Raw genomic sequence first — 24,220 nt, 5'->3', positions numbered from 1 at the left:
TTTTCATTGTTACTTTTTGCTGCAATTTCGAATACAGCCATTGTAGAATGTTTTAAACGAGTGAATTTCTGTGCCAGGTGAACAATTGCCTTTTTCTGCTTTTGCAAATATGGTACAGTATTATATAATTTTTGGATATTGCCAGATTGTGGCCTAATGTGATGTCTGACCCTGTAAACCTATTTTGCTTTGTGCGAGCTGCATAAATTAAATGTGAATAACGGACCAAAAATAATAGGTGGGTAATTACAGTACCGCGTACGTTCATTGCAAATAACGTTTACATTTTTTTTAATTGCAAAGGTAATGGAACAACATCTGAAAATCATGTGGGGAGGTGCATGCTTGGAATTTCACTGGGAGAAAAACAATCGGACATTGAATATTGACCAAGTAGGAAAAGTAAATATGGGCTTGGGGTAAGACTGCGACGATGGGCAATAACTTGTGACCGAGTCGCAGCCAAAGAGAGGGACACGTGGCCCAGAGTGACCACCGTGGAGCTCACGCAATGAGATCGGTTACTGTGCAGGAGTGTGGTGGACGGCATGTCTGTACCGGACCTTGAGGATGGTGACCAAGGTGGTGGGGAGGTTTTTATAAACATTGAATGGTGATTTAATACATTAAAGATGAACAAGCTTTGTTAATTACTGTGCTCCTAATTAACTTGCTTTTTGTAACATTTTATGTTGAATATTTGTAAGTTAAAAAAAAACATTTTAAGTTTTAAACAAGTTTAACACCCAAGCATTTTCTACGCACACTAAACCACTTTGGTGTAAAACTGGCTTTTAAGCTCACCTTTTTATTTTTTTTTAATTGAATGGGGAAAAATGGTAGAATAATCAATTTCTTATCCCAGCTCTAAATTGTATTCCTCTCTTCCCAGGTACAATATACTACAGGCAGTCCACAGTTCCCGAGAAGTCCGTACCCAGAATTTTCCGTATCTTGAAACTAAACAGTTCCCCAAAAATCAAGATAAAATCCCATAGCCGAAAATGGTTGTTCGATTCCTCCCCAACTTTCCTAGTTCGTTTTCTCTCGGTACTGTATCGTATCGCTGTACATACGCTCTGCACTTCCTCATGATTCTTTCATTTTAATCGATCTACTCTAAAACTACCCATAATTAAACCTAAGACTATCCAATTATTTATGAATACCACACAACATTTGAAATATTAATCGTTAACAGAAAGCGGTCTCTTCTGAAATGGTATTTTACCGTGCATTAGGCCAGGCCTAGACTTTAGATTGCTGTTGACTGAGATCGCAAACAATGGAAGTGTAATTGTGTTAAGTACAAACAGTAAATAACTCGTGAAATAACTTAAAATGAGGAGGAATTAGCAATAGAAACATGGGGAAAATAGTTATAAGCGTAGAAAACCATGACATAATGCTACAAAATGAAAATAATCGCGTAAAAATCCATTTTCCTTAATCCTAGTAAGGTGCGGTGAAGGTGGCGTTCTGGTGGAGCAGCTCGTTCCGTATTCATCCACAACCTCACCGCGCTGAACTATCTGCTTGTGTAACTAACGCAAAAATGATTTTTTTTACACGATTCATAGGAGCGTGTCTGTAAAGTCGGGCCTTCCGCAACCCAGGGACTTTTTACTATACCTTAATTTTTTTCTTAGTATATCTGTAGTCAAAGCTGCCACCGTGGATGGCTTTCCCTACCCAGGAAGGGTGTCACAATGACTTGATGCTCAGGATAATGCATGAAGTCAAGTTGGTTGTTTTTATTCAGGTGAGAACTCCAATTACTAGGAGTCTTAATTTTCATGAGTGACCTGGCTTGCCAAAATGATCAAACCTAAGCAAATTAACTAAAGTACAGCAATGAAGCGATAGAAACTAGAGTAAAAACGATAGTTGTAATGAGAAACTGATTTTTATTACACGAATGTAAACCTGTTTTTTTTAATAAATCAAAAATCCCTGCAGTGTAAGTCTGCTTGGGTAGATTAGTATTAGACTGAATGGTCATTCTGGAATTGTGTGGTTGGTAATGATAACTGAATTTAGTTGTCAATTTGCTCACATGACCTGCAGCCACAAGGGGTGTGAAATCCAGCATTATACAAAAATAAATACCATTCATCTCCTGAATGGCATCACGAGGGAGGTGAGTTGTTACAAGCCTCGTATACAACACTAAAATTTACAATTAACTGACTTTTATCATTTGGCATCGAAAAAGCAAACAAATTAAATTTTCAAACCCTTTAAGCTGCAGCATATTAGAAATCTTGCATTTAGTGTTTTTGTATAATTAAATTTAGCAGCCACCAAAAAATCCCTTAATTCTCTACGGTTATAGTTAACCAAAAAACACGATGTTACAGCCTTGCATGTTAACTACATTTGAAATTAAGTGTGGAATTGTAGGCCAAAATGACCATCCAGTTGGGGGTGCCCTCGAGTTCCCTCCCAAGGTGGGGGAGGGCCTTCCGTCAGCAGTGGCTTGAGCAATCGCTTGCAGGGCCGCACCTCTTTTACGCGAAGAAGCATCGTGTCCATGTGGGGTATTGTTGTGCTTCCACTGCCAATTCCGTCGAGGCAGGTGGGTGAACTTAAACGAAGACTGTTTGCCCACCTGAAATGTCTCCTTGCATATGCAACTCGCGTTCCAGTCACAAATAGGTTTTTTTTAACTGATTGCTTACAGTTGGCTCCTGAAGCACGTTTTGCCCAGGAAAATGTTCAAACCGTTAGATGCCGCACAAGTTTAATTGAGTTACCCCAGGGTCCTTTGGAACACCACCTGTCTAGAGTAATATACCGTCCCGTGGGATGTGGTCGATGCTGTGGTCTGATAGCTACTGCAATGAAAGAATATTGTTGCATCGACCCCCATCATTTGGCCTTGAAGTACTACACCGCCATAAATACAATTAACAGCACATCCATCGATACTTTATTTTTAGGAAATGAAAACGAATCTGTATTCCATCCTGTATTCAAGTGTATGCTACAAAGAACTGCATTTATCAATTACAGCACAAATGATATTTCACACCAAGTTATCATTTAAAATTTTTAAATCTTCAGACTAAATACAGTTGCTTATTCTACAAATGCTTTTCAAAGTAATATTTTAGCCACAGCCTCTTTAGTGGCATTACATTTTGAAACATGGCATTTGCGACTGAACACTGGCGTTTTGTAAATACTTTCTAAAATACTGTAGTGTAAGTAGATTGAAACACTCCTATATGTGAACCTTTTTTAAGTAACGGGTTTCATATTTGAAAAATGGCACGATAAGACGTGTCGTTTGTCAACCCACTGCTGGATGCATTCCTTCCCAAGTCGTTCCCATCTCCTCAGTCCTGTGTGTAACAAACCAACTGGCACCTGCAAGAGGAGCTGATTTTGCGTTGCACCGTCCTCTCGGATGTGTTCCATTCTGTGGCTTGCCACTCGTCTTGACCCACTGCTATCATCCCTTGTGTTGAAGTGCCCTGCCCGAGCAATGCACGATGGACGTTCGGCGCAAATTGTGTTCTCCTGAATTTACACGACGAATCAAAATCCACTTTTCTGCACTTGCAGAGATTCATCCGTGTCTGTTGGCAGACCGTGTTTGATTCATGAGGCCACCACTCTCTGTTATTGTTGTGAGAGTCATGCGGCACAATTGACTGCTCGTGTAGGAAAGCGGCCTTATTGACGCTGTTGGGAGGAAAATCGATACTCTGCGCTGCCGTGTGTGAGGGAAGGCGTTGGGGCTGATATTGGTGAGGAGTTGGCAGACGAGTGGCAGATTGCAACTCCTCACCCGCACAATCCCCAGACTGGGTGGGGGGGGAAATTCTTAGGAGGATGAATGAGGTCGGAGGATCAAACCGCAGGGAATGACGACCATCAACAGGGCCCACATTTGCGGTTCAGGAAGATCCGGGGAGATTAGGTTGAGGTAGTCTTTACTACCATCTGCCTAAATTTAGCTCGCCCTTACTATAAAATATTCTGATAACATTTGTGCTCGAGCATGGCACTGGCTGCTGAAACATTTATGCAAGTTGCTATTTTGTTATGTAACATTCTTTTTATAGTCCAGCACTGTACCATGTGGAGCTTTGTGTTGCATGAAAATACATTTGAATTTTTTGTGGCATGAATTTGGAGCAATTTGTAATTATTGGACTAAAACACCAAACCGTTGAGCCAAATACAATCCCCAAAAGATTGCTTACGATTTAGAAATGTGTTTTTGGCGGACACGTACACTAATAAGGTGTTCTGCTCCTGCGCATGTTGAAATTATGTTAAAGTGTATCGTACCATGCCGACTTTCATTGTACCGTGCAAATGTTAGGCCTCTTGGGATCGGTTGTGCTTTTCTCTCTTTCCTGGTAGTGGTAATGCCAGGCCAGACACCTAAAGGTCATTCGACCAAAAAAAATTAACCTGCAGGGACCATCTGTAGATGGGGGAGGAAAGAAAGAAAAAAGTCCCTCCGGTTGTGTGCTCCTCCAGAAAGTGGTGATGCCCCTCTGTGTGGGGTGCGGGCGGCAGTAAGCGCGGGCGCACGGCATGCGCGCAGCATCGGGCTACTCCGAGTCAGAGCACGATCGCGTGGATCGCGCCGCTGCCACCCCTGGGCCCACCGGCCCGACAAGCACCACCGGCCACGGGGGAAGCGCCGCCACCGCCGCCACCTCGGCGACGAGCGCGGACGCCAGGCCCTGGCCCGTCCAGCGCTGGCTGCTTCGCTGCTTCGCCCGCAGGATGCTGTGCCGCTACCGCGGCGTAGGTGACCGTGCGGAGCCCAAGGCGGTGGTGCGCGGACCGGAGAGTCGTGTGGAAAAGTTGCCGACCCTCCTCGCGCTCTCCATGGAGGGCACTTGGGAGCCTGTTCCCCGGTAACTACATCTCTCCCTCCTATTCTTGCATTTTTCGCTCGTGCGCAAAGGGATCGGACCCCCCCCCCCTCCCTGCAGCGCGTGGCTGTCGAGAGTGCAGACGGTGAAACTTGAAAGCGGTGTCCCCCACAAGCTGGAGCGATGTTCTCCACTAACTTTCACTTTCCCCGATAAGACATCCCAGTGTGAGGTCGCCACACCGCCTACAAAGGGTGTTTTTCAAATGTTGTGTATTGTCGGGGGTCAGCACTCGAGGCCACTGGGGGCCGCCAGGTGGCCTTACTGGCCTTGCAATGAAGAACACCGAGCTGGAGGGTCTTGTATGTTGTGCTAATAAAGGGGTGGGGGAATGACACGGGTGGTGCAATTTTTTTTTCTCAATTCTTGCACTAGGATCCATGCCAACCCCCATGCTCTGCCACTGGGGAAGCCTTTTTTGGCTTGGGGTAAAAACTATTTTTTTCATACTTTTTTTTGGCTTATCCACCGATCGGCTGCTCTGAGTCTCTCATTTCAATTCTTGGCTGTGCAGGTGCAAACACATGAGTTTCGCGAGGGTAAGCACCAAGTTTATTGGCCAAGGCCGTCAACTCCTGGATGGTCGTGTCAAGATTTGCTCCCTTCGATTTTAATACCTGGATGCGAATTTTCTTTGAAATATTAGTTGCAAAGCATTTGTCATTTTGTTTTTGGCTCATCTTGCCTGTCGGTTTGTGAAGATAATATTAATTTAGTTGTACTGTTGTCAATATTTATAGTTTTATCCATAATGTTGTCCTGGGGGGGGGGTGGGCGATGTTTGACTATGCTTCACTCTGCTCGTCAGGTATTGGTGATGTTGGTTTTGTTGCCCGGCACCTCGGGAGACGATAATTGCTCGTCACCGATGTTAGCCGTCACAAACTCTGGTCACCAGGTTCGCCAACCAATGTGTTGCCGCTTCTCACGTTTTTCTAAAATGTGTAGATAATTGCTTACAAGCCATGGTTTATTCTTTGGGTCTTTCGGTAAAGTCACGTAGATCGGTTCAAAGAAAATAACACATCTTGCTTACTGCACATGAGCAGGTTTCGTTATCTATGTTTGAACTCCTTTCGCATCGTATGTAGCCAACCATGCTAATCGGTGTCGGATTTGACAAACTAAACAAAGCGGTCCTAAAGAAATGGTTGCACAGCTGTAAAACCGCACGTGAGTTTTACCCAAGTTCCGTGATTAAATAGTCCCATAACAATATCACAAGGTTTATTTTAGTAAAAGTTTTTACCCTTTCAACTGGTACAAAAACTGACGCCTTTTGGCGTCCTCAGGTCCAACACCAATGGAGACTAGGCTCTAAGAAAAGCTGTCTCGGGTGTGGACCAATCAACTTCAAGGGCAGTGCATATCATTATCAGAGTTGTTTCTTTTTGTTTTCATTTTGACTGCTTGTGTTGTGGTTATTGCAAACATGATCCCTTGTATAAAGGTGTCAGTTTTGTACCAATTGAAAGGGTAAAAACCTATTACTATATTTTGCCACTGGTAAAGGAGGTCTCGTAATGTAAAGGTTTATTTTCATTGACTAAGCTTTTACTTTACACAAATATTAGGGTTTACTTTGAAGCCCAGGTTTATACTTTAATGCATAATATGGAGAGTCAAGCTGTAGTATTATTTGATAAAATACAATACTTTAAGCCTCGTCTAAACATGTACTGTCAAATTACATGCTATGAAAGCTGCTCGCATAACGTTTTTACCACACTTTAATGAAGTGGAGCTGTTGGGTGCCAGCGTCACCTTTATCACTTATACGAAAACGCTGCTTGAAGCATGCTTAAGCATGTTGTGTCCCTTGATCATATTTAAAACTCGTGCTATTGAGCCTCATCCAAACATGTCCTGCGTAAAAACCGTGGTTTACTTGTGATAAATAATTCAGTCTTTTGCTGCACCGCGCGCGGCTTGTCCGATGGGAGCCTCGAAGGGGATGTCTGGCACGTCTCCTGGGCCCTCTCCATGCACGGCCAGCCTTCTGTATCGGACCGGCCTCCCGCGTGCAATACGCGTGAGCCCCAGCGCGCGTGGAGTGGCAGCAGAGCGCTCTGCATGCTGTGCTACGAACCTGGCAAGCCCCGGGAGTTCAATTCCCGCTCACGGCCAATGCCAGGTGACGATTATCTAACCAGGTCCTGAGCCTCCCCTAGGTCTACTCGGCCTCAAATGAATACCTGGTGCGGTGTGTAAACATTGTCACTTGGGGGAACAAAGGTGGCTGGGCGTGGTGCTGGCCACCCACTCACTCGTGTGCCACGCCGACCTTCATAGATGCTCGCTTTAACAGCACTTGCTCCCACAGTCTGTTAATGCTTTGTTCGTATGTGTACGTGCGGGGTGAGATCGTTTGTGGACCGATAAAAAGGGTGAGCACGTGCAGTTTGGGTGGGGGGTAGCAGTGCGTGGGGAGGAATAATTAATTTGACAAGTTTGACGGACGGAATAAATTGTATCAGAACGGAGGTGAAGCAAGTCCCGCAAAATAAATTTTCTTGCCGCTTCATTAACGCCCCACTGCATACAAGCACCGCAGCAACGACTATCCGTGCAGAATTGTTACACAAGCCAGTATTTTTATTGTTTGAGATTCAGCCCTGAGAAAAATATGGATGCGCAAAGCTGTGTTGCAGCGCAAACAAAGCAAATGTAACATTTCCTCTTGGTTCTTTCGGTAAAGTCACGTAGAAGGGAAATAATAAAATAATAAAAATAAAACATAATAAAATTCAGACGCTGTCTTTCCGACAGACCTGTTCTTCACCTGAGGACGGCTGCTTGCGTTGTGGCTGAAACGTCGTGAGAATTGTATTTTATTATGTTTTGTTGTTTTATTATTTCCCTTCTACATGACTTTACTGAAAGAACCAAGAAGATGAATCCCTGCAGTCAGGAAAGCTTTAAATCGAAATGTAACATTTCCTACGAACAATATGTGTTCATTTTCCACATTTTGATTGTGTGTGTATATATAAAAAATATACTCGTCCCGTGCCATTTTTTTGAGCGGCTGTTACGCAGGTGGATCCCTAGCAGGCAATTTCGTGCAGTTTGCATTGGCTGTGCCCACCCACGGGGCCCAGGTTGCCACCGGCACATCCCTGCCCCGCCAGGATCGGTCTCCTACGTCTCCTCTCGACTCGATGCCCCTGCTGTATGCACGCCAGGAGCGTGGCTGACATTTGCTGGCCAGTCGTTTCATTCTCACATGGCTTCCCCTTTTTCAGACGGCGCAAGTCTGTGTTGGTGGGACGCCGTGTCCAGCCGGACGTCACGCTGCTTAAAATAAAATAAGCACGGAAAGCCGTTTTGGTGTTACGCTCTGGGGAGAAACGTGGTGTGTGTGTTTGTGGTTTTGTACATTTTTACGTACGTTTTGTATTGCAATACCATTTGATCAGTTGTAATAGCGAAATGTCAATTTTTTTTTTAATTTGGCATGGTACTGTCGCGATTTTTTTAAATGTGGACTATGTACAGGTATAATATTAAAACTGGTCGGGAATTCCGTTTCCGTTTTTGGCTGTATGCATGCAGCAGCAGCAGCTTGCTAATTGGCAACTGCGTATTATAGATGGTGAATGATAATTGGGCTTCGGTCCAGGTGTAATTTAAATTAAGGAACGGGAGCCTTGTGAGCTGCAATATATCTTTGTGCGACATAATATCTGGATGGGGATTCAATAATTTATTAGTCTATGTAATGACGGTACTATGGATTTTTGTTGTTTGGATTTAGATTTTTTTTTCCTTTGCACTTTAACAACCTTGGACATTAAGAGGGTTTCAATGTTCACTTTCATAGCACCTTCATGACTTGGTAGCAGGCATGCACAGGTATTGTCCACCTGATGTTTGCAAACTAGCTTATGTTCGACCAGCAGGTACTTACTGGCTGGAATGTTAAAGCAATTTTATATAAACCATTTGCCAATCCGATGTAAAAAATATGACCAATTCTCAAAAGATTGCTGTACATTTTTAGGTGTAATCTGGGAAAGAAGACGGTGGGGGGGGTATGTTCTTTTATTTAGATGGGGAGGTTCAGAGGTGTGTGAATTGATGGGTTTGTCTTTCTGATGCAATTAAAAAAAGTTGTCCCAAATTTGTATTTTATTCATTAATGCATTCAAGAACTGAAGAAGCCCTTTAAAACCTACACGTTACGGTTTTTAATGTAATGGATTCGTTCAGCTGTAGAAAATTAAATGTGTAATGTACATTGTATAACATTTTAGGGTAATGCTTCGTATAGTTTACAACAGTTACATTACCTCCTAGGCCTATGATGAAATTGCCATCAGATTTCTGGAAGCTAATCTGTGTTTTGAGCCTGCATCCAAAGTTGTTATAGGCTACTAGAGGGCTGTGACTTGAACATTGGAGTAATCCAGCAATTTACATGGTTCTACAGTGCTTGTCGAGTATTCTCCCACATCTGTTATTCCTGCTGCCTTCACAAACCCACACTTGACCAGCCTTAAGGATGGTCAAGGAACTTCTATGGGCCTTCATTGGCGCAAGGATGCCCTCGGCAGTGGATTGAACAAAAGGGCTGTACATTAAGTACTTTTTAAACCCATTTCTGAAATGACGACCCTCTGTACACCAACAGTAGCACTGGTGATTGTTTGACCGTACTATATATCACGGTAGTGCGGTTAAGGGAGTACAGAACAGGTCCCTGCGGGGTGGGCTGGTAGGAACGAATAACCAAAGAATATTAACATAATGTATTATGACACTTTGTTTAGCCAGGAAAGCCTCAGAGTTAAGGATTTTGTAGGGTCCTGCCAAGTGTTTGCAGTAGGGGGCGATGTTGCTACACCTAATCGGACATCGGACGGACGATATAATCTATTGTAGGCTGGTTCACTTCGTTCCTACCAGTATAATTACCTGGTGAGAGTCCAGATCGCTTCCTAAGCACTGATTTTTTTTGTTGCTGCCATACCTGGGAATATAACTGTGGCCTGGTCTGTTGCACATTGTGCTAACCACTGTGCCACTAGTTAGTTCAAGTTCATTTATTAGGTATAGCCCTGTGAGCCATTCGGCTCTTGAATTGGGTGCAACCGCAACAAACAAAAAAAACAAACATGAACAACAAAAATCTTAAAGTGACTATGTGACTAAGTGCAAACAGAAAATCCAAGAAAAGACAGCAAAATATTGCAGAAAAAACACCGTACACCAACGCTGTGATGTGAAAATCTACATAAATACAGTGTAAATTGGATTCTATCTGTATGCGATTTGTACTGTAGAATGATGTGGGGTGAGTCTCGCCGTTGACAAAATTGGGCAGAATACTGGAAGATCAAATGAAGTGTCATTGATTAATTATTGGCAAATTCGGCAATTTTTTTTTATTATTATCCCTGGTATCCCATGCACAGTGTGCAGCACTCCCCAGCTCCATTCCTCCCACTTGAGAAACATTCTAATTGGCCCCGAACACGTTCCTGGTGACTAATTAGTTGGTGTTTGCCAAACTGCAACAATCTCCCAAGCACAGCGAGGGTTGTTGTTTTATAGAACGGCGGTTGCGGAAGACGCCCATGTGCATTCTCGGGGAACGAACTCCTGAAAAAAATTTCTCCTTGTTCAGCCTCGGGCACGAATTCGGCCCCCCCCCGTACCCAAATGATGGCTGATGTCACGTCTGCGTCTAATTACTGGGTTATTCTTCAACAATGAGTCACAGGAGGAGGTGGGGGTGGCTGTGTGCTTCTACAATAACACCGTGGGTGTGTGTACAGTATAATCTATGTACCCCCCCCCCCACCAAAGGCACGCACACGTTGCAGATTTATGACAACTCTGCATTCGTTGCATGCGAGGATCTGTCAGCCCCGCTTGCATCGTAGTTTTATAAGAAAAATAAACTTTGGTACTAGAGTCAATTTTTTTAAAGCACAACTTGTATCTTATTGGACCAGCCAAATTTTGATTCCAAGGTAGGTTTTTATTTTAATGAAGTGAACTAAAGAGAACGGGGTAATCTCATTTGCAAGAACAACCTGGGGCATTGGTCTGCCAGTAAAGAGGTCAACGATTTGTTTACACATGGTCCCAATTTGAGTAAAATTAGCAAGTTTGGTTCCTGACGTTAACGTCCACTGAAGCCGCTTTATAGCTCTTTGGATTCCTCCTCGGTATAAATAAATCTTCTTAAGCATATTAGGCCCATTCGATTTATTGGACTGCCCTCTGCTGCCCACAACCAAGCACGGCTCCTCCAGTAGCCTCTAACAACTTCGCGTGCAAGGTGGTGTCACCCTTTCTAAGCACCTTCCAGGCTCAAAACCCTGCTTGGCTTCCAAAATTCGATTGTACTCGTCTCGATTCTGGGCAATTTCACCATGGGCCTAGGAGGCAATGTAACTGTTAGACACCCGGAGTTAATTATTGACAATCCGGCCAAACGGTATCGATTATAATCGATACTTTTTGCAACAAGTGGCGGAGGTCGCTACCAAATGGACAATGTCACCACCACCCATGACTTGTGGTGGGATTTTTATTTATTTCGTTTTACATTTACCGATATTCTACCTTATTGAACTTGGCACTTGCATTCTGGCGTCAATGCCGTGAAATTGTTATGGGTCACTGTTGTGCATTTTTCTTAATTGCCGTAGCGCCTCTAGCGATCCTGCAATAACAAATGCTTTGCCGAACTGGTGAAAAGTAAATGCTGAAAATCGTTTTGGCTCCGCACTTTGCTTCGTCTTTTTAAAAAAGTTAATTACCCGTCACATCGAAAGCAAACTTGTTTAATTTCCATTGGCTGCCACATACATTTTTAATGCATGTTGTAGGATAGCTGTGGTCGCCGTCTCTTGCTCTTGTGTGCACATTTTTTTTTTGCAGAGTTTGCTATATTATCGCAAGGTGGGGGAGGGCAGGATGGGAAAGCATGCCTCTGCGGGTTTGGCGGCCGTGCCCCAGGGCGGTAGTGCATTTTGGCACGTGTATAGAGCCGCCTTTTCCGTCTTCCTGTACCGAACAGCAAAACGGCGGACGATGATAGTCCACGCTTAATCCCCCAAAAAACTCCTGCGGCAGGGCCGTGTCTGCTAGTGTCCCAACTCGCAGTTTCGCCACTGCCGCCGTCTTTCTCGCGGGGGTCATCATCCCCTTCGTTGGTACTGCAGAGGAAGAAGAGCACTGGGCTGCTCCAATGGAGGTCATTAGACGATTTACGAGTGGTCGTCTGCGTGACGTTCGGACAAGGGACCGGGCGAGGCCCGAAGCCAGGTGAGGGCCGGCGTAGACGTGTGGCGGTGTTGAAGTGGCCCCAAAGCCCTCTCCAAATTCGAGTATTGTTGACACTTTTTTAAAGGATTGTTGGGGCTTTAACGCATTTGTGTTTTTCTTAAGGCCATACCTGGCCTTGAGAGTTTTCACTTCCTGAGTGTCTCGTGGTTTCGCACTGAATGTGTTGTGGTTGCTGCGAGGGAGCTGGTTTTAAACAAATCTCTGCATCCTGGTGCTGAAACTTGAATGGGGTATTTAATTAAATGTGTTTTTTCATTTTATTCACTTTACTTGGGATATCCAGCAATATGATTTCAAGAAGTCTGTGGTCCATTGCCCAAAGCCTGTCTAGTGATTTCTAGAGATACAACCGTTTGCTGATTTTAGTACTGTAATGTATATCGGTGACTTCTCATCAACGATGACGGATCCTTGGTTGTAATCTGGTAAACTCCATTGATACTGGAAGTTTATTGGATTTTTTCAAGGGAGCCCAGGATGTGTACGATGTGGTTCAGTTGTATTGACCTGTGTGTGTGTGTATATACATGTACAATGTGTTCAGTAATTTGCAGCGTTACTTTTATAGTTGTGGCATGATGCCGTGATTGTAATGGTTGACGCTTCAAACCTGCAAATCGGGAGATGGGCCGGTTTATTCGGTAGTTTTAAACTTGGTCCAGCCAGCGGGTTAAATAAATGGGTAGGCCACAGTCGATTTGGCAGTGTTGCATGTAGTGGGGGTTCAAGTGTTTTACTACGTTCAGCTCTTCCAAGAAGTCTGGCCAGTATGAAAGGGTAGGCAAAAATACCAGCTTCTAAAGGAGTTGCCTTTTGTGGGGAGACCCTGCTGCCAACATTGATGGGAGCAAGTGGTTGCAGGGATGCATCTTTTTCATGATTGCAATGTAGTTAACATTGCCTCTCACTGCAGCTGACTTTTTTAAATACTGGGTTACAATCATGGAAATCTAAGTTTGCTTGTAAGTAAACAGCTTGAAGGTGATGTCTGCTTTCAGACATACAAGATGCCTGATCTTACTCTGAGAACATGCGTGTTTTCACGGGTGACATGTCTCAACGTCGCGCACGGAATGTCACGGAATTGCCTTGCTTTGTCTGTCATTCGACATCTAAGCAATGCTCTCGGCGTGGTTTTTTAAACACAAATCCCAATTTTTTTAAAAGCTGCAACTCGAATCGTGTGAACATCTTTATCCAGCGACAGGAAGCGATGGTTCAACAGACCCAGCCCTCTGCTGTGGACTGTTTCCATCGTACACAGGAACTGGCTGTAGACAGTCTCTCTGGCACACACAAAGCACACGCTGAATTGTTTTAGATGCTGTACAGTGCAGTTGGGTGTCTTCCGCTGGTCCGTGACACACCAAATTGAAAAGCGCTTGGGAATACGGCTACTCATGGTGGCAATGTAAAAGTTTTCGGAAGACTTGGGCATTAAAGAATATTACGGTAAGTTTTTTTGCGCACTTTTTTTTGATGGGTTTTATGTAATTATGTAAAATGGTTTAAACAAAAAAAAATGCGTACGTTCTCTGGTTTTAGACTCCCAAATATTTCCTGCCTCCCTCTGGACCTTGCAGCCGGGGGCTGTGATTTAGGGTTTCCTGTCAAGAGCCTCGGTGCTTCGCAGGAAACGTCGGCTAAGTTCTATCCACTGAATTATTTTTAAAACTGACTTATTTTTTACTATACCCTTGGCTTGTGAGCTTCAATAACTGATTGCGTTTTCCCTGAAATGAAATGCCTTCGCATAGTCGGCAAGCTAAGTGTAATTGTGGTTGATATTTATTTGTTTCTAAAATGGCTTTATTGTGGCCGTTAGCAGAAAAATACACTTTTAAAATCAGCTTGCTCTTGTGAATGGTTACTGTAAATTAACCATTTAGTTTTCTGGTGGGCTTGTTTAATAGTTTACATGCATGCAATATGAGGCGAATGATTATTCAAATCAGTTTTGTCTCGTTTTAAAAAAATTGCAGAATTTACACCAAGTTGGTTACTTTCTGTACAAACATTTTAGTCAAAAGTTCTTCTGCTAATGTAGATCCAATGTGTTCACGACTTTGACAAGATCAACAGTTATTTCTTCTGTTCTGAGAACTTGATAAAAAAAAGTTCATATTGCAAAGGGCAATAAGTTACCTTTGTGAATTTTTTTTAAACATCCTCTCCCTCACCCGAAACATGATTTGTGTCCTGGGGTTTTCGAATGTTTTTCCACAAAGATCTGAATCCCATTTTCCTCATGCATGCTTGTGTTTATATCCTGTTATGCGAGTCCCTCTTGCTTTCGAAGGGAAATGCCAGAAGAGGCAAAATTTAGAACCCCGTAAACGGCAGTAGGTTGCTTTATGCATCTAAATATTAGGACTCTATCGTTATTTTAATTCTGCAATAAGTATTTTATGCAGCATGCTTCCAATCCATTGGATCCGGTGTTGTTGCAGTGTCGGTTGTGGAAGGTGTTTTTTGACCAAACTTCACCTAATGCTGGTCGGTGTGGGTTGAAGGGTGGGAACCTTGGACTGGTATTTCATTCCACCTGATGTTCGCCATGGCTGGGAAGTTAACTCTGGTTGCCAGGTTAACAGAATACAATAACCACTGCGCTACTACTCCACTTGGAGCTATATTGACCTATAAACATATGCAGTGCATGCATTTAAATTTTGCATCTTGTGTGTTTTTCATTCTATGTTATTCTATAGGCTGTGGTTTTTATCGTGAAATGGAGCACCTCCTTTTGTGGGAAATAATAAAGGAGGCCTCGTAATTTGACTGTCTGGCAATCCCCCTTAACTTGTGGAAAATATATTAAAGTACGCACAGTATCTGCTTGTTATTTCCTTTACACAAAGGGGGAACTCGGTTCCTCTGACCTATAATGTCATATGATAGGTCAAGCACTGCAGCGCTTGTATAGAATACATTTTAAAATAATTGACCACGTCAGTACTTTTGGAAAATGTTTTTGGGCAAGGTGAACTTGATAATGAAAAGCAACAGTGTTCAGCAATAAGACTTTTTTTTAATCCATACATGCTATGACATACGGGTAAGAAATGTTAACATTAATGAATAACATGGAACAAAAGCTGCAAAGTGCCCTGAGCAGCATAGAGAGTTGCATGCTGAAAATTAAATGGCGAGAAAGCAACATGTAAAACTGCTCGAGCCGACCTGTGCTGAAGGGCTTTTACCAATTCCTCCTGTGGTGGTGTTTTTAGTTTTGTTACTTTTTTTTCATTTGTCCATCTTTGGTGTCCAAAGGGTTACTCTTGTTTTTAATGAAGCGGTCTTGATTCATTATTGGTTTTCTTTTTGGGTTGTGTCGGCATGATGTAATTAGAACAAACTAAATCTCCACAAACAGCCAATCAAATGGAGTTATCACGTGAAAAATGTCAATTGATTTTGGTTTTTCATCACGCTAAATGAATGTTTAAAAATGCATTTTCTACCTACACTTTCTAACCCAATAAGAAAATTGACCATACCTACGAGATTTAACCCCAGAACACACTGTTGTGATTGACTTACGAGTCCTATAGTTCCTAGGAACCCAAGTATAAAATATAGAGGCTATCCTGGGCTCTTTTTTTGTTGTCACCTGCTGAAACTTAAACGTTAAAATGTAATAAATGTAATTCGAAATTGTCCACTGCCAAAAGGTAAAACACATTCCTGCGGAGGGAACTGGTAGGAACGTTGGGTTGCTTGGTCAATGGCCAGGGTCAACGGCGGCATGATGTATTCCGCAAATACGCCCGACTGAGGGCGGGCACAAGCCGGCGTGAGTAGGTTAAACGTTGAGTTTTATAAGGGCACCACAGGGTAACCAGCCCCTCCCTGCACGACGGACGGACACAATAATCCCCTGTGGGCTGGTGGAACCAGTGGGTTCCTACCAGTATAAGGTTGGTCAGTAGAAGTCACTAGCTGGGAAGATGGCCACTAGTCGAGAACAAACGCTAGCGGTGGCCAAGGGAAGGAACGTTCTCAACTAAGATGCGGACCGAGGAGATGACGCGATTTTGAAATCGTCTAGTGTGCAGGTGGATTGTTAAGTTGCAATATCGTGACCCAGATGTTATGAGCTTTTGCAACGTATGTAGCCAACCGGTGCGGGTTGAAGGATGACAAACTAAACCGATGGCAACATCTTGGAGGCCTTCATCCAGGATTGGTTTGATCATGGCTGATGATGGCAATGTTTACTACCCTTGTTTTGACCCTAAGCTTTAAAACGAAAAATGATCAAACCAGCTGACCACTATCTCGGAGTATCCTGCTGTTTTTCTCTGTTTGATTTAAGTAAATTTTCCCAAGCACACAAATGCCTTCTATCTAACTCTTGACTTAAAGCTTTTGTGACTGCAGGAATTAATATTCCTTGGGTCTTTCGGTAAAGTCACGTAGATGGGTACAAATGAATAAAAACAATAAATATAAAATGGACGCAAAACTACGACGTTTCGATCATAACACCAAGCCAAGCGATCGTCATCGGTTTTATTTCCTGCATATACTCGCCGAGCTAAATACGGTATTCTGTTAACGTATTGTGAGGCCATTGTCCTGGAATACTGTGGTCTGAACAATTGTGCACGCAATTCATTGCGTTTTTTTTTGTATGGCTGGACCATGTGGTCAGAGTTTGCCAAAAACGAGCACGTTGGCCCGGAGTACACCTTGAAAGCGCATGGGTTTTTATTGGCGGGCGCTCTCGGTGTATGATTTGTCGATTTTATTATTTGCCATTCGTTTGGCTCGCCATTATCTGCAGGCCCTCCTGTCCATTAGCCGCTGCTGTTGCCGTGTGGCGTGATTTACTGTGAAGAGCTTTCGTGTCAACTCTCGTTCACTGCTAGTAAATTTGCAGGCCGCTTTTTGGACAATGAAGACTATTCGTGTTTAGAGCACTGTCTGTTAATGAGAAGTGCTCTCTTGGTGGCTTTCAAAGAGGGGACGGCTAATGCTTAATAAAGATAAATGAGCCGTCGGACATCTGTTACCGCACACGGAAGATTAAATTCGCATTTGTGGGACCATGGTGGCCTTGGTTGCCTGGCTAGACTACTGTTTATAGCGAATGCTACATTTTAGGGCACGAATATTGAATGGTTGCCCATCCATCCCACAGTGCAATACGATGTGTAATGCGTGATTTTTGTTTTATATGTGGCTGTATATTTCACAAAAAATCTGGCATACACGAAGATTTTTGCATTCCATACAGGTGTGTGTACTTTTTGTATGGTAAATGCGCTGTGATGGGAATATAATTGAAAGCTTAAAGTTCATCTGTACAACCCTTTTACCAGGCGACGAGGGCCTTCCCATGCCTGTGCTGATCGTGGTGGGGGGGGGGTGTATTTAACCATACTTCATCACGCTGGTCCCTGTGGCTTGGAAGGTGTGCTAATTGCTGCACTACTGCTCCACCATTGTTTAAATAACCACAAATGGTGATATCAAGAACCGTGTTAAAGGTTTCTTTTTAGCTTTGCACAAAATCATTGGAAGTGCTGTAGTGTATTGTTGAAACAATTTTAAAATGAGGCTAGGTACATTCTTTTATATTCTTTGGGTAAAGCCACGGAGATAGAAAACATATAAAATTAAAATAATTACAATATCACTTTTTCATCGCAACACACGCAATCGTCATCGGGTGAAAAATATAGCGAGAGCTGCCGAGGCAGGAAAAATATATGGCGAGAGCGCTGCTAAGGCGACAAGGGTGTTTATAAAGGTTTGAGATGGGTGTAGCCCAAGGGTCAGTGGGTGGGGCTAGAGATGAAATTTGCATGTAAATGTAAGATCGGCGAAATCTTGACAAACGAAGCTGTGGGGGGTGGCCATTGTATTGTGAAATTAGCATGTCAATGTAAGCAATTTGCTTGTAAAATGTAAGATTCTTTTACAGGTCCAATACACGTGACACTTTACTCGCCCACCATATTTAACACACTGCATTATTTAGTGCTTTTTGTCAATCTGCTGCTGGACGAGTCGCCTTGCCAATCGTGGGGTTGGTGTAACCACACTGGGGCCACACATGGGTTGCGTGTTTTTTTTGTTAGAACTCGAGCCCTCAAATATACAATGGAATTTTTCGATTTAAAGCTTTCGTGACTGCAGGGATTCATCTTATTGGGTTTCTTTCGGTAAAGTCACGTGGAAGGGAAATAATAAAAATAAAACGATTTAATTTTCACCACGTTTTGATTGCAACGCAAGCAGCCGTCCTCAGGTGAAGAACAGGTCTGTCGAGAAGACAGATTCTGAATGAAACAACCCCAGGCTTGGAGCGTTGTTTCATTCAGACTCTGTCTTCCCGACAGACCTGTTCTTCACCTGAGGACGGCTGCTTGCGTTGTGGCCGAAACGTCGTGAGAATTATTTTATTATGTTTCATTTGTATTATTTTATTATTATTTCCCTTCTACGTGACTTTATGCAATGGAAGTTAAACGGCGCGTCCACCCATCCCTGGTGGATTGCGTCCACCAGGGCATCCCGTGTACTGACAGCCCGCGCCAGTCCTCCTTTTGATGCTTCCCGTCACGCTCGTTGGTTTGGCGTTTGGCTCCGTCCTTGTTGACAAGCGGGGCCCTCAACCTTAACCCTCTTTATGTATTTGTAGAGGAAGGGGGGGGAGGGAATAATTAAAGGAACGATATGGTAATTTTGGTTTTTCTTCTGACATCCCGACTACTCCTTGAATATGACTTTGGTATTGACACGGCTAATTAATTAAATATCCTTTAGCTAATTTGATTTCCTCCACTTAGTTTTTAATGCAAGCCAAACGGTTAAGTATTGCTGATACGTTGTGCACACTCCGTGTTTGGATTGCGTTTCTGCCCATACTTGCCGGTTTAATACCGCGGCGTAATTATGAGAAAATGGTTGTCTCGGTCAAACTATGCCATTGTTATGCGTGGTCACGAATTCCACACTCCCTGCGTTCATAACTTTGAATGTGTCCTTTGTAATTTTCTGACTGCTGTGCCGATTGTGTGAACAAAAAAGGTCTTCGTATTAATGAGCGCCCTTCCGAGATGGGGCTCTGCTGCCGTGTTTTTATGCAGCGGTAATACAATTTGTCCAAATAAAGCTCCGTTTGTGAAGCTCCTTTTGTGACGCTTCACTTCAGCGCTGCATTCTACTGACAGTTGTGTCCCGTTGTGGGTTTTGCATGGATTTTTTTTTTAAACCCAAATGTTTTTTGGATGGATCCGCCTTAACTCATTTTACAGAACCGCATGTCTTTGCTCTCGCGAGCTGTAAACAATTGGGCACGCTAAAAAAATCCATGGTTGGGGGGAATGTCCCAAGGAGACGTCATTCTTTTCCCGTGCGGCAGCATTTGTGTCTGTCGCCCTCCAGCCACGCGCACCTGCTCGCCCGCAGGTTTGGATTGCTGAACAAGCGCAATTGGATTTCCAGTAAAAAATTTTGTTCTCAAATCCAATGGGAGAGACACATTCTTGTCTTTTACACGCATTCATATAATCATTCTTTTGTTTCTTTCCTGCACCGTGTGTCTTTTATAAGCATCCCCCATTATTCTCGCGGTGTTAATTTCTACATTATTAATTCCTTTATTTTTATTAATGACGTGTCTTTATCGCTCCATTGTTTTTTTCCTGGTTGTGAATATAAATGTTATTTTTTAACATGTCCACTGCACACGATATTAATTGCTCGATCGGCAGCTTTCTTGCTGTGCGATCTTTTTGAAAGGTGTGGTTACTCCCCATTCCTTCCCAGATGTCGCGGACAGCTTGGGGGAAAAATAGGCCAAAATAACCTCCCAGGAGGGGTTCTGTAGAGCTCCCTCCTGTGGAGACACACTTTTTGTAGGAGTGTCTGTGGCACTCTCCGATGGGGGGGGGGGGGAGGTCCTTCTGCCAGCAGTGAGCCAGCAATTAATTGCAGGGCTGCACCTTTGATTTTATTCGGTATTTAACCTGCAGCTTAATGCCCGAAGTAGTATCACGTTTTGTACTACAGAATGTGGCACGTACATAATAAAGGTTTTTGTTAAATCGTGTAAAATATTAATGCTAAATTAAATAAGCTTGGTCACGTTAAAGAAAACGTGCCAGTTAGTTGCAACTTAATAAAAAAATGTATACGCGAAAGCGTTTTCGACGTATGTACAGTACTGTATATACAAATACCATTTATTGTTTTGGAGTGCCGTGCATGTGAACCGGTTTCATATCCAGACTGGGTCCCCCCCCCCCCCCGTTCTCATCTAAAATTGTGCGCCGACTTGGCTTTTGGAGCGTGAGCATCATTACCTCATTTGTTTGACTTCGCCCTCGCGGGACGTCTAAAATGCCACTTATATAATAATACGTACGGGGATGATTGATTCGTCTGCTACTGCTGCTGCGGCGGCGGCGGGGGCGGCTTAGCAGTGCGATCACGCGCTGGTTGAAAAAATAAATGTCCGTCCCAAATAAAAAAAAACCGCGGTGGCTTTTATCAGCTGGTTCTCTCTCTCCCACGCGGACGGGCGGACGGAGGGGGGCACGCGTGCACGCACACAAACCGCGTTGCTCGGAGGGCAACCCGATGCCATAAGTCTGCCTGTCGTTGCGTCCATCCATCAGCGAGTAATAGCCAATTGCACCGTTGGCTGTGTGTCACTGGGGATGGAACCACTTGCGAGATGTGTGGGGTGGGGGGCGAGGTAGTGAAAGAAGAAGTGGGGTGCCGCGGAATCGTCAACACGCGTGGGTGTAGAGGGCGAGGAGGAAGGGGGGGGTATTGACGCTAGGAAAGTGGCAGTCGCCTCATTTGTGCCTCTTAGTTTTCGCATCATTCATGAATGCCTTTTGGTGTTGCAGCAGGGGGTGGAAGGGATCTTTCTAACCGCTGGGTCACGGCTTTCTCATTTGATTTTTATTTCACGTGCACAAATGTAAACTGCCACCTTTTTTCAAATTTACATGCGTCTCATATTTTCGTCACTGGCATGGTTTTTGATGTTTAAAACGCACAACGAAATGTTTCGATCAAAACCACTTCATCCAACCAACCCCCCACGCTTAGCAGCCCATTGCAAGCAAATACGAGGGGGGGGGGGCATTGTTAATGTTGGACACTAAAAGCAAAGGGAAGGGGGGGGCAGAAATGATGCCCAACGGTGGCCAGTAAATATTTCCAGCAAGTTGCCCATCTTTGATCTGTAATTCTGCCAAACCTCGTCTCTCGATTTTCTCACCGCTGCTTTCATTTGTTCGTTGCTCTCCTTGAAGATGGTAACTGAAGCAGATGGCGGACCTGATTTTTTTTGTTTCGTGCGGCGGGCTTGCAATTGACACGAGGGCATCTTGACGTGCTCCGCTGCCCACTATTTTGCGCTAGAAATGCTTTGATTTGCAATTTGTTGCTTGCCCAAAGGGGGGGAAAAAAAGCTTTGCAGAATTGTCGGAAGATTCTCGTGCGGCCCAAATGAATGATGTGGCCAACGAGCTTGCCAGAATCATTTTGCCCCTCCTGGCTTTACGCCTGGCTCCATCTCCACGCCCACGTCTCGTTATTTCTGGGGGGCATTATCAAAGCCTGCCATCTGCTGTCAAGTTGATGTTAAAGGTCCTGCGTCGTCATTCTTAAGCAATGTTAATGGTGGTCGAAGTGGTCCGCTTGTGTACATACTGTAATGTCGAGCCATTGGTTTTTGGCACTAAAATCTCTTTCTGTCTCGAGTCCTGGCAATACTGATAAGTAGATCAAGTGAAGCGTTTTAGATTTTTTTTTTAACAAATATATATATATATTTTCTATTTTTTATTGCTCATTTAACAAAAAACTACATTGAAGTGAAATAAGTGTGGAGAGCTGCAAATATTGTAGTTTAGTCGAGACAATGATTATTGATTAGATTATAATCTGCAGATTGGCAACGGTAAAGCATTGGACTTTGAAGGCTACCGTACATGTCTGGAAGGGACATTTACCGATGATCAAAGCGAATGACTGAGTAGCAACCAAGGAATGGAATAAATGCATCCTCGAGGAGGAGCTGAAACTATGAAATCGGCTCTTGTACAGATGTCCGCGTGGGTTACGCCATGGGATGGTTGTAAGAAATGACGACCGCCTTTTTGGATTGGGCTTTTGTCATCCGTGCATTGACTATGGCAGCCGATTTTTTATTTTCTCCCTTGGCTTTAATGCCATACCTAATTGTGGTACACGATGATCAATTGCGTGCCGCGTTTTGATACGCCCAGCTTGGCAGTGCGGCAATGACCAGCGTGCATAATAGTTGGCAGAGCAAAGGAATTGTACTTTAATTGCCTATCGCGCCCCACCACTGCACCACATGACTGCGACGTACATTTGTGCGTGACGAATGCTTTGGCGCAAAGCAGAACAGAACTTTTTTTTTGGCCGGGTTGCGCTTCGGAGTTGCCCCCTTGGGGTTTTTTTTTCTCCCCGCCCTCCTTTACATCCTCAACTGTCGAACATATCTACGTGCGTCTCGGCTGTTGGTAGTCCTGAAGTTTGGAATCGGCGAAATTGACATTGGCTGCAGTGGGGTGGGGGCCAAAGGGGTGGAAACTTTTTCCCCAATCTTACGTCTGCATTTAAATGCAGCAGTGCTTACTCGGTTCCACAAGCCTGCACTCCATCCTCATCCTGTCAGTTATGCTTGCAGGACGGTTTACTGGAAGCTGCTGCCATTTCACGCCGCGGGTTTCGGGAGCCGTGACGGATGATCTAAAGCGACGCCTCCCAGAGGTCTGAAGCTTCCTGATGCTTCCCCCCCCCCTTCCTGAAATCTAAAATCCTTAATCCCAGCCCGTTCACTATCCAGCACGGCTACTCGTTGAGTGCATGCGGTGGGTTGTTGAGCCCTCTGGTTGCCGATCCAGATTCGTCAGCGGCAATGTTTTGAGGGACGTTTTTTTTTTTCCTCGGCACCGGAGTATGAGGTGCAAGGTTGTGCCGGTTTATTTGAGGGGAAAAAAACCCACTGATTTTCTGCAGAGGGCCAGGTCTTTCAGTCGTCTATTTTCCATAACCAACGGGCAGTACATGGTCTGCTTTTTGCATTATTTCCAAACAATTGCAGGTTTTCAGTCCAGTTGTATTTGACGCCTTTTATTAATCTGGCAATTGCATTGTGGTTGATTTTTTTTTAAAAATAAATGTTCGCACTCGTTTTAGTTTCTGCTGGGTTTGTTTTGCCCAGAGTAACGCGTGCATCTGTCCTTTATTCTCCATCTCTCATGCCTTGTATTCACAGGACACCCCCCCCCCCCCCGGTATTACCACTTCCCCCCTCCATAGCCAATGTCAAGCGCTCTGCCCTGAAAGTTCCTGCCACACGTTTTTTGAGTGACCTAAAGTTGCCACGATATAATTTCGACAGTACGACACAATATGAAATTTTCACAGATTTTTTTTTTTTATCGCCACGTCTGTTTACCCTTTGTAACCGTATTTGCACATGTTAATCACTGTGCATTGATGCACTTAGGGCACCTTTTAAAAAAAATATTGCTTAAGAACTGCAATTCGGTGAACAACAATTCTCATGACTGCAATGCGCTTTTGATTTGAAAGCTTTCATGACTGCAGAAATCCATATTCTTTGGTTCTTTCGGTAAAGTCGCGTAGTTAGAAATAAAATCCAAATCACGACGTTTCGATCGCAACACAAGTCTGGCGACCGCTTGTGGTGTGATCGAAACGTCGTGATTTGTATTTTATTTCTAACTACGTGACTTTACGGAAAGAACCAAAGAGTATGCAATGCGCTTATCGGTGATGTGATATCGTGGCCACCCTAGTGGTAATGAATGATGACGGATCTAGTGGCAATGGGCTTGAGGCGATGGCAATGTCTTTTGAATGCCCATAAGAGGTTTTTGGGTTAAATCGCATAAATATATTTGAGTCGTTAAACCTGACCAGCCAATTTAGTAAGGTCTGTCACTTAAACAAAACATGTCAATTTGTTACTAACACGCCACACTGGTGTG

At 43.8% G+C, this 24,220-nt stretch overlaps 1 protein-coding gene across 4 annotated transcripts in view; it reads left to right on the top strand.

The window, feature by feature from the left end:
• The window catches only part of LOC144722736 (kelch-like protein 5), a 64,125-nt gene that overhangs the window by 8,886 nt on the left and 31,019 nt on the right, over positions 1 to 24,220 (top strand). For 2 of the 4 annotated variants that reach the window (XM_078601093.1, XM_078601091.1), the window contains exon 2: positions 4,498 to 4,883. The exons of the other annotated variants lie outside the window; for them this stretch is intronic. In XM_078601093.1, the coding sequence (XP_078457219.1) occupies positions 4,555 to 4,883 (329 nt within the window). In that variant the 5' untranslated portion in view covers positions 4,498 to 4,554. The remainder of the gene's footprint in view (positions 1 to 4,497; positions 4,884 to 24,220) is intronic. 4 annotated transcript variants of the gene reach the window in all.

The sequence above is a fragment of the Lampetra planeri genome, chromosome 15, assembly GCF_965212315.1.
Source record: "Lampetra planeri chromosome 15, kcLamPlan1.2.h2, whole genome shotgun sequence".
NCBI lineage: Eukaryota > Metazoa > Chordata > Hyperoartia > Petromyzontiformes > Petromyzontidae > Lampetra > Lampetra planeri.
This window is presented reverse-complemented; position numbering and strand designations above follow the sequence as displayed.